General features: G+C 35.5%; 1 protein-coding gene across 7 annotated transcripts in view; it reads left to right on the top strand.

The window, feature by feature from the left end:
* The window catches only part of LOC108739277 (solute carrier family 12 member 4), a 61,341-nt gene that overhangs the window by 46,003 nt on the left and 1,128 nt on the right, over positions 1-14,210 (top strand). For 2 of the 7 annotated variants that reach the window (XM_018473108.1, XM_018473105.1), the window contains exons 2-15: positions 7,324-7,394; positions 7,454-7,888; positions 10,274-10,509; positions 10,566-10,756; positions 10,819-11,137; positions 11,197-11,709; positions 11,772-11,965; positions 12,026-12,194; positions 12,253-12,658; positions 12,723-12,830; positions 12,933-12,986; positions 13,321-13,446; positions 13,506-13,621; positions 13,957-14,096. In XM_018473108.1, coding sequence (XP_018328610.1) covers positions 7,324-7,394; positions 7,454-7,888; positions 10,274-10,509; positions 10,566-10,756; positions 10,819-11,137; positions 11,197-11,709; positions 11,772-11,965; positions 12,026-12,194; positions 12,253-12,658; positions 12,723-12,830; positions 12,933-12,986; positions 13,321-13,446; positions 13,506-13,621; positions 13,957-14,096 — 3,078 coding nt within the window. The other 5 variants (XM_018473106.1, XM_018473110.1, XM_018473111.1 and 2 more) reach the window with 5 other exon arrangements.

The raw sequence follows: 14,210 nt of genomic DNA, 5'->3' as shown, positions 1-14,210 counted from the left end.
AATGATTATTTCACTGATTGAATCGTCGAACGCGCTTCCGTAATTTGCTTAGACCATAACTAAAAAATGGCTTCCGCAGTCACTCCACACTTAAAGATTTTTTTTATTAAGTTTTCTTATTTTTTATTATTGTGCTTGTCATTAATTAGGTACAGAATAAATTTATTTTAATTTTTTAAAAATTTATTTACCCACTTAAGATCTTTTTTTAATTCAACATAAAACTAAAATTGTCAGAAACTGGGCCAGTGTCAATAACTGGGCCGTTTACCTTAGAGCAAAGAGACCAACACACCTAAAAGCACAATAGAAAAAACAGTCTTTCTAAAACCGATACAATTAAACAGACATATCACCAATTTTAACACGATGAAGGCTACAGGACCCAATGGAATCTTAGCACCAATTCTCAAAATGAATGCACAATACGTTGCCAAACCACTAATTCACATATTTAATAGATGCTGTAAAACAACAATCTGATCAAGATTATTTAAATCATTCCATTCTACAATGCAGGGCACAAACTATATCCAAGGAACTATAGACCGATCTCACACAGCCAAAAAAGGATAACTAGTTTCATCACAAAGCACGAAGTACTAAATAAAGAACAAGAGAATTCAAAGAAAATTTACTCCTAACTCCTAACAAATTCACTAGATGAAGAATACCGAAAAGCATCTGTTTTAACCGACACTCTGAATCATACCCTACTCATGAACAAACTCCAAAACATAAGATTTAGAGGAAAAACACACAAACTAATGCAGAGTTAGCTCACAAATAGCATTGGAACATTCAACAGCAGCCGACAAAAGATTATATGCGGAGTTCCACAAGGAACCACAGTGAGCCCCCTATTCTTAATTCTCTTCATGATTGGCGTTTTCCATTAGAAACCTGAGAAAAAGTAAGATGTGGGAAATCTAACAAAATGGTTTTCAAATAATTGTTTGACTATAAACCTAGGCAAAACCTGCTTCATAGCCTATGATTCCTACACAGATAATATTTCCGGCATAGGCACAATAAATTTCTCATTCGAAGAATCATCAAAATAACTGAAAATGAAAACACGAAAAATAGGAAAACCACACTGCAAATATTACAAAGAAGGCAGTTACATTATCTCCCCTTTACAATGAAGAAACTACGTAATCTCCTTTCAACAAAACAGCTGCTAAATATCTATTACAGCCTATTCGTATCAATTGCAACACGCGGGATAATCGCGTGGGGCGCTAGCTCTCAAAATGCAATTTGAAAACTGAAGATATAACCGAATCGGGGGATAAAAGCAATGTATGTATCCAACAAGATACCTCATTGAGCAACTATAACAATCAAGAAACTTTACATCTTAAATGCCATATGCCACCAAAAGAAAAAAAGGGAACCATCGAGTACCTAGAGAAAGGTATTAAAATATTAAAATTTTTCTCCAGAAGCTACAAAAACGAGTAGGGTCAGTAATATTCTTAAAACTATAACAGCATTAGAGGCGTTTCTGTAGGGACTAATCTTTGGACTATAAATTATTAAGTCTGATTTAAAATGACTTTCCAGAGATTTTTTTCAGAGGGGAAATTTTTCCGTAGAATCATTATGGTATCTAGGTAACGATTTCATGGTCGGTGAACTGCATATTAAAAATACGACAATAATAAATAAACCCGACAAGATTTTGAAGATTTCCTCTTCCATGAAAAAAAAAAACAGTGAAGGTTGTTTCTTGGAAAACTGTCGTGGATATGGCAAAGTAAAGACCGATGTTTTAGAAATACTTTTGCTTATACATTTGTACAAAATAAACTAAACAGACGGAAATGGTCAGCTCACCATACAGAAGCCGACCCTGGCACCCTCATTTATAGAGTTACTTAAAAAATTTCGCTTTCACGTCTATTTTTATTACTGGCCGTCCCAAAACGCCGAGATTTGATAAAGAGCGAGGGGGTGGATAATAAGAGGAAAAAGGAGCAAGATGTTGTTTAATTGAGCGAGATGCGACAATGCTGAACCACATTACAATATTTTTTCAAGTTTTCAGAAAAAATATTCTGATAAGAAATAGAGATAATTGCAAAAAGTTCTGTAAAAAAAATACATAAAGATGTTTTGGCCGTAGTTCTGGGTAGTCCCTAAAGAACTGTTTTGAAAAGTCTTGTTGGGTTTATTATTTAAAAGTTAATCGAAAAATAGGATCACTAAAGATTGGTAATTGCATTATTTCTGATCAGAACAAGCTGTAAATTTTTCATCCCAGAAGCTACATTTCTATTCCAGAACTCCGGAGTGCTGCCTATTTTTCGACTTAAACGGGATATCCAGGATATTAAAAAATGCAAACTCGTAAGAATCTCGAGTAGTCACTGGAGCTCTGGACAGAATTATTACTGACCCAATATATCACACACTTGGAATTGTTCTTCCAAGAATTCCGGGGTGCTGGTCATTTTTCTAACGATATTTGGCGAGTTACAAGTCTAAAAATCACTGCCCCGTAGGAATCGCGAGTGTTTGTTTTTAACACTTCTAGTTAGAACTACCCCCCGACTAAAAATTTCACATCTCCAAAACTCTTTTTTATATAGTGCAATATATGCGATTTTTCGATCCAAATCTGATATTAGCGAGTTGCAAATGGCGTGCTGGCTCGGAGTTCTAGGGTGAAAAAAGGGTCACTGTGTTGCCAGTTTTGACAAAGAGCAAGGGGTGAATAATAAGAAGAAAAAAAAGCAAGACGTTGTTTAATTGAGCGAGATGCGACAATGCTGAATCGCATCACAAATTTTTTTCTTAGTGGTTACAAAACCTTCAACCTAAAAATGTAAATCTGTACCCAGTTTGACCGCCCCTTCGAAAATTCCGCCACAGGGCAATCGCCCGCTCGCCCGGGCTGTTATGACGGCCCTAATCATGGCAGAACTATCTAAATACCTTTATGAGGCACTATATATTATCTACTGAAATATATGTATACGATAAGAAAGCTGAGAAAAAAGTAAAACACCCTGTACAGAAATAAAACGATTTGTCTTTGATTTATATGTATTGAATACCAGGTTGTTATAACTGAAAACAGTTCGAAATTGTTACCATTTTAGGGTTGAAACATACGCATGGAAAGACATATTATGATAGCCATTCTGTAAAGTATTCTGACAAAGGAGTACGAATGCTCAATTCGCTAAGTGCTCTGGTGGCCGTGACTACATGTATGTTACAAGAGAACTCATAACTGCAGGCAAAGATTGTAAACGAAAATGTATCACCTCTTTATTTTCTTACATTTGTTTTGTTCACATATTCTGCTAAAGTGCCATCTACTAAATGGTACCTGTACGGCCACTTAACCAGTACCTACCTTAAAAAATAAACATCTTTAAATATTACTCAGTTCAATTAACGTAATCACCAAAGTCTTTCCACGATTTTAAAAGCAAATATTTTGTTTTGCAACATACGAGGGTGGATTGATAAGTTTCCGGCCTAACCAAGAGATGACGCCACTAGGCCTACCTTGAGGTGACATTCTATAGTACCATCCTTGGATAGCTTGTAGCTATAGTTTCAGCCCGATCTCCTTGCTAGTGTAGGTTTGACAGCACGCTGAACAAGACGCCTCTGTGGTTTTCGTAAAAATGGAAAAGCAGGAAAATCGTGCTGTCATCAAATACTTTTATTTGAAGGGGTTAACGCCGAAGGAAATTAAAAAAGAGATGGACTCAACACTGGGGACATCCTCCCCGTCATATTCAACCGTTAAGCAGTGGGTTTCCGAGTTTAAAAAGGGTCGTGTGAGCACCTCTGATGGGCCTCGCTCAGGACGCCCCGTTGAGGTCACAACTCCAGATATGATCGAAAAAATTCATCAAATAGTGCTGGGAGACCGCAGATTGAAAGTGCGTGAGATAGCTGAGACCTGTAAGATGTCATATGAACGTGTGCAACATATTTTGCACCAACATTTGCATATGGAAAAGCTCTGTGCAAGATGGGTGCCGCGTTTGCTAACAGTCGACCAAAAATTGATTCGAAAAAACATTTCTACCGCAAATTTGTCATTGTATAAGCGTAATCCAAGCGAATTTTTGCGTCGATTCGTAACCGTTGACGAAACGTGGGTCCACCACTACACTCCTGAAACCAAAGAACAGTCTAAACAGTGGATTGGACCAGGGGAACCAACTCCAAAGAAGGCAAAAACAATTTTTTCGGCGAACAAGGTTATGGCTACTGTTTTTTGGGATGCAAGAGGTATTATATACATTGATTACCTTGCAAAGGGTAATACTATCACTGGTCAATACTACGCAGACTTATTGCAACGTTTGAGCCACGAGGTGAAAATTAAACGACCTCATCTGGCGAAGAAAAAAATCTTGTTTCATCACGATAACGCACCAGCGCACACGTCAATCGTTGCGACGGCTAAAATCAACGATCTAAAGTTTGAATTGATGCCGCACCCTCCTTACTCTCCAGACCTAGCCCCGAGTGACTATTTTCTGTTCCCTAATCTCAAAAAATGGCTTGGCGGTAAGAGATTTGCGGACAATGAAGAAGTAATCGAAGCTGTAAATGGTTATTTTGAGGAGCTTGACGAATCAGTCTATAGAGATGGCATTAATAGACTGGAACACCGCTATGAGAAATGTATCAGCCTTGGAGGAGATTATGTTGAGAAATAAAAAAAAAAAATTTTTAAAAACCTTGTTTTTCTTGGTCAGGCCGGAAACTTATCAATCCACCCTCGTAAAACGTTAAAGAACCAAAAACTGCTTTCGATACCCAATGTGTCAACCTTATTATTATGTCTAATTCTTTCTCTTTGAATAGTATTAATAATAGTACATCATCAATAAGGCAAAACATTTACCTAAGATAGAAATTAAAAACATTTCTTTGTCGGCATTTTTTTCTTTTGTCGCATAATTTCGTATGGAATATGTTTTTTCAAACATATCACTTGCTTTTTGAAAAACTGTCCTAATCTAACTGAAGCCTCAAAATATTAATTTATTTTGAATTTACTTCGTCTTTTCATTAACTTATTAATTTCCCATAGGTATATCATAACAATAAATTAATGTAATCAAAAGAAAAACACTTGTACATTAAAGTGAATTAATTTTTGAATCAATTCTTACGACTACAGATAACCTGAAATTAATGAAAAAAAAATTGCTGCTGCTGTCACGTCCTCGCCGGAAATCGAACCCGAGTCCCTGGCTTCACACATCTATGCTCTACTACTAAGCTACAAAAGGTTACAGCAGCATCACCTCTCTTAAGTTAAGCGGTAGAGCAATGGTGCGTAAAACCGGGGACACGGGTTCGTTTCCCGGCGAGGGCGTGACAACAGGAATAACTTTTCCTCATTAGGCCTACCGCGCACTGCAATTTTTTAGTCGCCGCGATTAAGTCACGGTCGAAGGAAGTAAAGCCGATACGCGCACTTGCGACCAAACAATCGCAGCTTTTAGTCATTTGCAGTATGAGCGTCACAGCAATAAATTGTATAATAGCATTCTTATTGCGAATAAATGCTGGTAATACTAAAAGGAAGCAGAAGAAACAATATTGGTTCCTTCCCATCATAAATCAGAGATTAGTAAATTAGGCAATTTTCTTTTTTCAATTTCGGATGCAATTTTTATCATATCCAAAACACTATGTGTTGTTTCTTCTTCCTTTGTAACAGAGGATTCATAACATGACATGTTTGATAACCACAATGTATTTATTAATTATGTACAAAATAGCAGATGATCATCAGTGGGTTGCGATACTTTAGTCGCAAATGCGCGCGGTTCGTTGCTGTCCGCACGATTCATTCTGCATCCGCGACAATCGCGCCGCAAGAAAAATAGGACAGGTGGCGATTTTTTAATCGCAACGATTATTTAGTCGCATATTTGCGCACTTGTATTTACTAGCCTGTGTTACCTTTTTGCGACTAAAAAATCGCAATGCGCGGCAGGCCTTAATGTGAAGTTATTTGTAGTGGTAGGAATTAATTCATTTTAATGTATTTAAAACCCTACAAAATTCTCATTATTAATAAAAAGCATTTGTATTCTTAATAATAAAGTATTAATTTAAACATTTAATGTTCTTTATTAATAAAAATAATGCGAAACACTCCAAATGTATTTTAAAATGTTTCTCAAGAACACACCAGGACTTGAAATTAATGCCATAAACCATGAAAATTACACTTTCCCACCCCACAGAATATACCTAACAGATATTAAAGAAATCGAATTTTCTTCGAAATGATTTGTTTCAACAAAAAGAACAGAGTGGCAATGTATATGACAAAGAAATATTATTGCTCATTGGTTCGTTCACGAGCGGAACATCTGTCGAAATGATAGTATGGATTAAGGTTTGATAGAATTATTAAGCTGATGTCTACATTCGAACAATTCGTTGATAAATCGAAAACAATGCACATTGGCAATCTATTGTAAGTGTAATTACAAAACTCATTGGATAGGTGTCATTAAAATTCATAAGTTAGCCGCCTACACTAGAGCTAGTTATAAATTTCGAATCGAGTTATTGGCAACGTGAACCTGAATAATAATAAAAGTAAACTTTCCGTTTTAAAACATGAGATCGATTGTTATCATCATATTTAATTTAAATGGTACAGAACTAATATGTAACTTGCAGGAAGTTAAATCCGGAATTACGTAGGAAACGAAACAAAAATGATTGATAACAAGCTGCTGCTTTCAAATTGAGACAAATGATGCTGTATATTATCAGCGATGTGAAAAAGTTACATCTCTGAACTTATTATTCCATCATGTTATGCTTAAACATTATGAAAAAAGCCGTTCATCAAAATTACAAACGCCATCCGAACACAATAAAATAACGATTCCTAAAAGTAAGTTGTAGTAAGTGAAATTTTCAAAAAGAATTCCGAAAATAAAGAGGTAAATTTGCTGTAACTGAACGTACAGGTAATGAATAATAATAATAGAGTGAATGGATAATAATTACATCGTAAGATGTTAAGTTATTAATAGACTTAATTAAAACAGAAGTTTAAGATAATCGAGAAAGTTATAAATTCACTTTCTAGTTGTTATTAATACACTTCATTCCAAACGACGGGAAATACGATGAGTTTATCGACGATATGAAAGTGAAAACTGTTTTAAAAATATACTTTTTTAATTTGATCCCGAAATAAACTAACTGTTGAGTTAGATCAAGAACAAATCAAAAGAAACAAAAAATTATGAAGTTGTACAACTACGTTTTCTGATTGTGAGCTAAAAAATGTTTTCTGTTTTTTAGGTGATGCTCTCGATGACACGACCACGTCAGAAAAGGTGTCTGGATATGATACCAACCTGTACCTTTATTCGGTAAAAATGATACGGCTTTTGTTACCATTGTGTTACATAATATGGTCACACCGTTACAGGAAGAAAAAGATGACCGTCCTCCGATATCAACTTTGATAAGTTCCCTTGCCGATTATTCAAATACAATTCCTCCAGCATCGGCCGATCCAGATGCAAAACCGGCAGCTCGTATGGGCACCCTCATTGGGGTGTACCTTCCCTGCATCCAGAATATTTTTGGTGTTATCCTTTTCATCCGTCTTACATGGGTGGTGGGCACAGCTGGGGCTATTTCAGGATTTCTTATTGTTTTTTGTTGTTGTTGTGTAACCATGTTAACTGCCATCTCTATGTCAGCAATTGCCACAAATGGCGTTGTACCTGGAGGGGGGAGTTATTTTATGATATCCAGGTCATTGGGGCCAGAGTTTGGGGGTGCTGTAGGGATGCTCTTCTACACCGGTACCACTCTAGCAGCTGCCATGTACATTGTAGGAGCAGTTGAAATTGTTTTGGTATGATTTAAAATTGCAGCAGTGCTAGGTCAAGTTTTACGGAAAATGTGGCTCTCCTCTGACATTGTCATCTGAACTCTTTTTTTTATACATTGTACAATATGATAGAGCGAAAAATCAGCAACCCTATTGCGGGCTCTTCTCTTGGAATTTTACTTTTCCATCAAAATATAATTGAAAAAAAATATTATTCTGTTTACCTAAATAGCTTTCATTTTTTACTGAACTGAGTTTTGGAAATTGTTCCAAGGTTAATTTTGTAGGAAATTAAATTATTTTCAAAGTTTAAAGATTCAACATTCGTATCGGCTAATTTATTGAGCCTTTTTCCTTCTGACTTAGTTCTCAGCTCAGAGGGTCATTATTTCAAACTTCCTCTTTGAGTGGCATAAAATTTCATTTTTTTTTTTCGATAATTCTCCTTTTGTAGAAAGGCACGGAGAAGCTTTCTTTTTGTCTTTTTATTAAATTAATTATTTAATATCTACTGATTTTTATATATTTGCCGACTTAATATACTAAGTTAAAGTTTCGCCCATGTGAGGAGGCACCGTTAAGGCCCTTTTGTTTAACACTTTTGTACAGCACTTGAAAATTGTGTCAAGAACAGTTAATTCCGACAACAAAAGAGGTAGGAAAACGGAAATAATCCGCACAAAACATATGTGTATCATTTACAATGTGGTTTTTGTAGACATTATATTGTAGTAAGACAGCCTTCTGAAGCAGAGAGCGATATGACCCTCGAAACGTTAAGGGAAATAAATAGACAACGTGGTAACAGTCAGTCCGAAAACCAACTTAATATATATCTAAGTAAGAAACGTTGAAAAAATAATTACAAAATTTATTCAAAACAGAACTTTTAAATTCTAACAAGAATGAATATAAATAATGACAACGCATCCAGAGAACTAAATGGCATTAATTGGTGAACAATTAACCTCTAAAAACTACTGGACGAGTATTGCAAGTGACACGATCGGACAGCGGAATGGTTCTGAAATTTCAACAATGTGACATATGAAGGACAAAACCAATAATTGAACACACTGGTTTAGAACTTCGGAAATTACTTTCTACTATCTTTCATTTTACGCTCAACTTTCCTTGCCAAACATAATTAACTCACATCAGACGCGTGATTTTCAACATTAAAATTTCAATTCAAATTCTAAATCGATTGATATTTTATTACTGATACTTATCTAGTATCTCAGAACATTTTCCATTTACTTCAAAATTAAATTTAACAATGGATTATTAATAATCCTGAAAGACTTACAGTTATAAATAAATTCAAATAAAAATAGCACTCAACGTTTCGAATAAATCGCTAATTGCAAACTTTTGCAAAGGTCTAGGGGTAACAAAGGAAAGTTTTGCATTGAGGGGGTAATCATCCGAAAAACTGAATTATATAGATTTTACCTTCCATTCAGATGATAAATGCTTTCAGACAAAGTCACTTTACTATTTAATCACTCCTAATGGCTTTGAGTCAAAAAAGGAATTATATTCAAGAAAATGTTCGACAGCTTCTCGTTATTCCAGGAAATACCTTACAATTTCATTTTAACCAATATTACTATTGTATAAGAAGGACTTCTATATAGAGAAACTAAAACTACCTACCTATATGCCACTACTTGAACAGTGTAGGATAATTGAAAATGATTTTCTGTAAGTGACAATTATAAATCACTGTTCAAAAACAGAAGTTACAATTACAACGGTTTAAACTGCACATTGGTACAGTTCGTGAAATCAAAACCATCAGGATATTTCGTGTTTTATTGAATACTTTAAAGCACTTGTAATTCTGTACTACTACGTTTCGAGTATATCTCAACGAATACAGCGGCAAAAATTAAATCAATAGTTCTGTGAATGCTTTCTATTCATTAGAGTACCTACTCGCTGAGTTGACAAAAAAGTCTCTAACGAATTAATATACATAATAGGTACACCGATGTTTTTGTCAGACGAATTTTCAGGAGGTAATTGTTTATCTATTTTCTTTTGTTCGCGAACAGTCTGTTAACTTGAAATGTTAAAAAAATAATGTAAATAAATTATTGGGAGTTCTGCCAATTTATAAATATGCGATAGTTACGTGTTTACGCAGAATGAAAATTTTAGATACTGAAATTAAACTTAAGTATGTATAGTTGCTGGGCTTTCACGGCCGATGTTGGTTGAAACTGGAAGAGAGAGGTTCAATGAATCTCAGCAGAATAGCCTGACAAAAAATAACAAATGTACATTGTACGTATAAAATTATTATAATTTGAAACAGTTTGAAATATAAAAATTTACGAGCTACATTTTTCAAAAACATGATACAGTATTTGAGGAAGTTGTATAATATTCAGAGAATTTCAGACGTATATGGCGCCAAGTCTGTCAATATTTGGAGACTTTACAAAAGACGCAAGTGCTATGTACAACAATTTTCGAGTTTATGGAACGGGTCTTCTTTTGGTTATGGGAATGATAGTATTTGTTGGTGTAAAATTTGTCAATAAATTTGCAACTATCGCTCTAGCATGCGTTATTCTATCCATTCTCGCCGTTTATATCGGAATATTCGTTAACGTAAATGGAAATGATAAGCTACAGTTAGTATAAATTTTCTATTCAGTTTCATGAAATAAAAACCTGTGTTATATTATAGAATGTGCGTTCTTGGTAAACGTCTACTAAAAGATATTCCTCTGGAATCCTGTAACAAGGAGTTAAACGGACCACTGCATCAAATATTCTGCGGTAATACAACCAACATGGATAAATGTGATCCATACTACAGAAGCCACAACGTTAGCAAAGTGCGAGGTATAAAAGGATTATCATCAGGCGTTTTCTTAGGTACGAAAAGCGAAACGATTTCACTTGGTCACAAAGAAAATATCATAAATGAACTTTCACAGACAACGTCCATTCAAATTTCCTTCAAAGAGGCCAATTTATTGCATACGGAAGTGACCCAGAAGACTTAGAAAAATTGGATCAACCGACATACAACCAAGTCTTTGCAGATATAACTACATCATTTACCATACTCATTGGTATCTTCTTCCCGTCAGTAACCGGTATAATGGCGGGCTCCAACCGCTCAGGGGACCTTGCAGATGCCCAAAAATCTATCCCAATCGGAACAATATGTTCCATATTAACGACATCCACAGTTTATCTTTCGGCAGTGTTATTATTTGCTGGTACCGTAGATAATCTTCTACTCCGTGACAAGTCAGTCAAAAATAATACCAACCGTTTGCATGGTATTTATCACTAATTAATTATTTCAGATTTGGTGTTTCCATAGGTGGAAAATTAGTGGTTGCAAATATCGCATGGCCAAATGAGTGGGTCATTTTGATAGGTTCGTTTCTCTCTACTCTCGGTGCCGGTTTACAGTCACTTACAGGAGCACCTAGACTTCTTCAAGCGATCGCTAAAGATCAAATTATTCCATTTTTGGCGCCGTTTGCCGTCTCTTCTAGTCGTGGCGAACCAACGAGAGCCCTCGTTCTCACTTTACTGATATGTCAGTGTGGCATTCTTCTAGGAAACGTAGATTATCTAGCACCACTGCTTTCGATGTTCTTCTTGATGTGTTACGGATTTGTCAATTTAGCTTGCGCACTACAAACATTATTGCGTACTCCAAACTGGAGACCAAGATTCAGGTATTATCACTGGTCTCTATCAGTTCTTGGACTGGCGTTGTGTATATCGGTAATGTTCATGACATCTTGGTATTATGCGTTGATCGCAATGGGCATGGCCGGAGTGATTTATAAGTATATCGAATATAGAGGGTGAGTGTTTACTATATTGTCTTACTTTACGAAACAGGTGCCCTTATTTTATTTCTTTGTAGAGCTGAAAAGGAATGGGGAGATGGTATTCGTGGTTTAGCGTTGTCTGCAGCTAGATATTCCTTGCTACGTCTCGATGAAGGTTCTCCACATACTAAAAATTGGAGGCCGCAGATTCTTATACTCGCTAAACTCACTGAGGACTTAGTTCCTAAATATAGAAAATTATTTGCTTTTGCCTCTCAACTTAAAGCAGGTACGACTACCTTCGTTAAAAATTATTCAAAAACATACTCCACTTCTTCCGCTATTTCAGGGAAAGGATTAAGCGTTTGCGCGTCCATCATTCAAGGAAATTTCGCTAAATCCTACAGCGAAGCACAGCAGGCGAAAAGTAATTTGACCAAAATTTTGGAAGAAGAGAAAGTAAAGGGCTTCGTCGATATTCTGATTGCTAAAGATATAACAGAAGGCATTTCACATGCGTAAGTTTTTCTGAATCAAATTTCTTTTGACATTCTGCAAAGTTTTACATTTTTAAAGGGTACAAACAAGCGGTTTGGGAGGAATGAGACCAAACACAGTCATTCTGGGATGGCCATACAGCTGGAGAAAAGACGAAGACGAACGCTCGTGGAGGGTATTTTTGGAAACAGTGCGAATAGTGGCGGCTGCCAAAATGGCCCTTTTAGTCCCTAAAGGCATTAATTTTTTCCCCGATTCTACAGAAAAGGTCGCTGGAAATATCGATATATGGTGGATAGTACACGACGGGGGCCTGCTCATGTTACTACCCTTCCTTCTCAAGCAGCATCGTACTTGGAAAAATTGTAAACTCAGAATATTCACGGTAGCCCAAATGGAAGACAATTCCATCCAAATGAAAAAAGATCTAAAAATGTTCTTGTATCATCTTCGAATTGAGGGCGAAGTGGAAGTAGTTGAAATGGTAATTTGACTATATGAAAATCGTCGTTAAACATGTAAAATAATTAGATACCTATTTTACACAGGTTGACAGTGATATTTCAGCCTACACTTATGAGCGTACCTTAATGATGGAGCAACGTAATCAAATGTTACGAGAATTAAGACTAAATAAGAAAGAGAGCCTAGGCATTGTAAGTATATCCATATATAAGTATGTGTATTTATACGATACTGTATTTTCGTTTTTGATACTTGTTACCTACTTATCAATATTTTTGTGCCTAACATACAAGGTAGACAACTTGGTGGATTTCCAAAATTTATCATCCGAAGAAAACGAACCGCTGGTAACGATCATGTTATCATCGTGTGAAATCATGGTTTCCCTGAGTTGTTGCATGTTTTTAATCAATTTTACCATCTCAATTTGATACACCTTATGTTTTCACATTGCCATTTTAAATTATATATTCGTTTATCTCTTCACTCATATATCATTGCGATCATTGACCATGAATTTTATCCTCTCATTTCCACACACTGATTTAATAAATAAATGATTTATTTCATAGAGTTTGGTTTCAAATGACGAAAAAAATTTAAAATCACCTTAAATTGAAACCAAGCTTTGAATTAATACAACGACAAAAATGCTAATCACTTTATGTACATTCAATCCAGGTACAATCTATTGTTGATCACCATCACCTTCAAATTGCTGATCCACGGACAACAAAGGTGCGTTTCCAGGAGCCAAAGGAAGAAGAACTACCAGAAAAAGTAACTGATAATGAAATTGTCCAAAAAGTAGATATTCATTAATTAAATTCCTACTAACTTATATCGCATAATAATATGTTTTTCAGTCCAATGCTGTCGAGATAGGGGAATATTGTGAAAAAGAGAAAGAAGATTGCTCAGAAAAGGAAAGGGAAGCTCAAGATGTAATAGAAAATGGAAACATTACACGTTCAATTACACCGTAAGTATACGCTAAAGTGCATTAGTAGTGGATAAAAATAATAATATCCGTCATGCAATACCTACCCACCCAATAACTTCAAAAAAATGCTCCACTTTCGGTGACTATACATAATATATACACACACAATGCAATAATCAAATATGCAACAACTGGATTTTCTGGGATTGCTTTCCATAAGCATTTTGACGATGTCCTATATAACCGTTGCTGAAACGTCATCGTTTCGCAAACTCTTTAAGTTGTTGCATTGCAACAAAGCCTACATTTATTTAGACGTAATTTATATTATTATTAATAGATTAATCAATCGGTTTCCTTTATTTCTTTTGTAGTGATGAAGCCAATGTAAGGCGTATGCACACCGCAATTAAGTTAAATGAAGTTATTGTCAATCGCTCGCACGACGCTCAATTGGTGATTTTGAACCTTCCTGGTCCCCCGAAGGACACAAAACTCGAAAGAGAATCAAACTGTAAGTTATCTGATTATTTCTAATTCGCTGCATTATACAAAAAATTAATTACGGACAATTGCTGTAACAATAGTAAATCCAATAATTATAGTCGTCTTTGGTTTCTAATCATGT

This window comes from Agrilus planipennis, unplaced genomic scaffold, assembly GCF_000699045.2.
Source record: "Agrilus planipennis isolate EAB-ADULT unplaced genomic scaffold, Apla_2.0 scaffold181, whole genome shotgun sequence".
NCBI classification, from domain to species: Eukaryota; Metazoa; Arthropoda; class Insecta; order Coleoptera; family Buprestidae; genus Agrilus; species Agrilus planipennis.
This window is presented reverse-complemented; position numbering and strand designations above follow the sequence as displayed.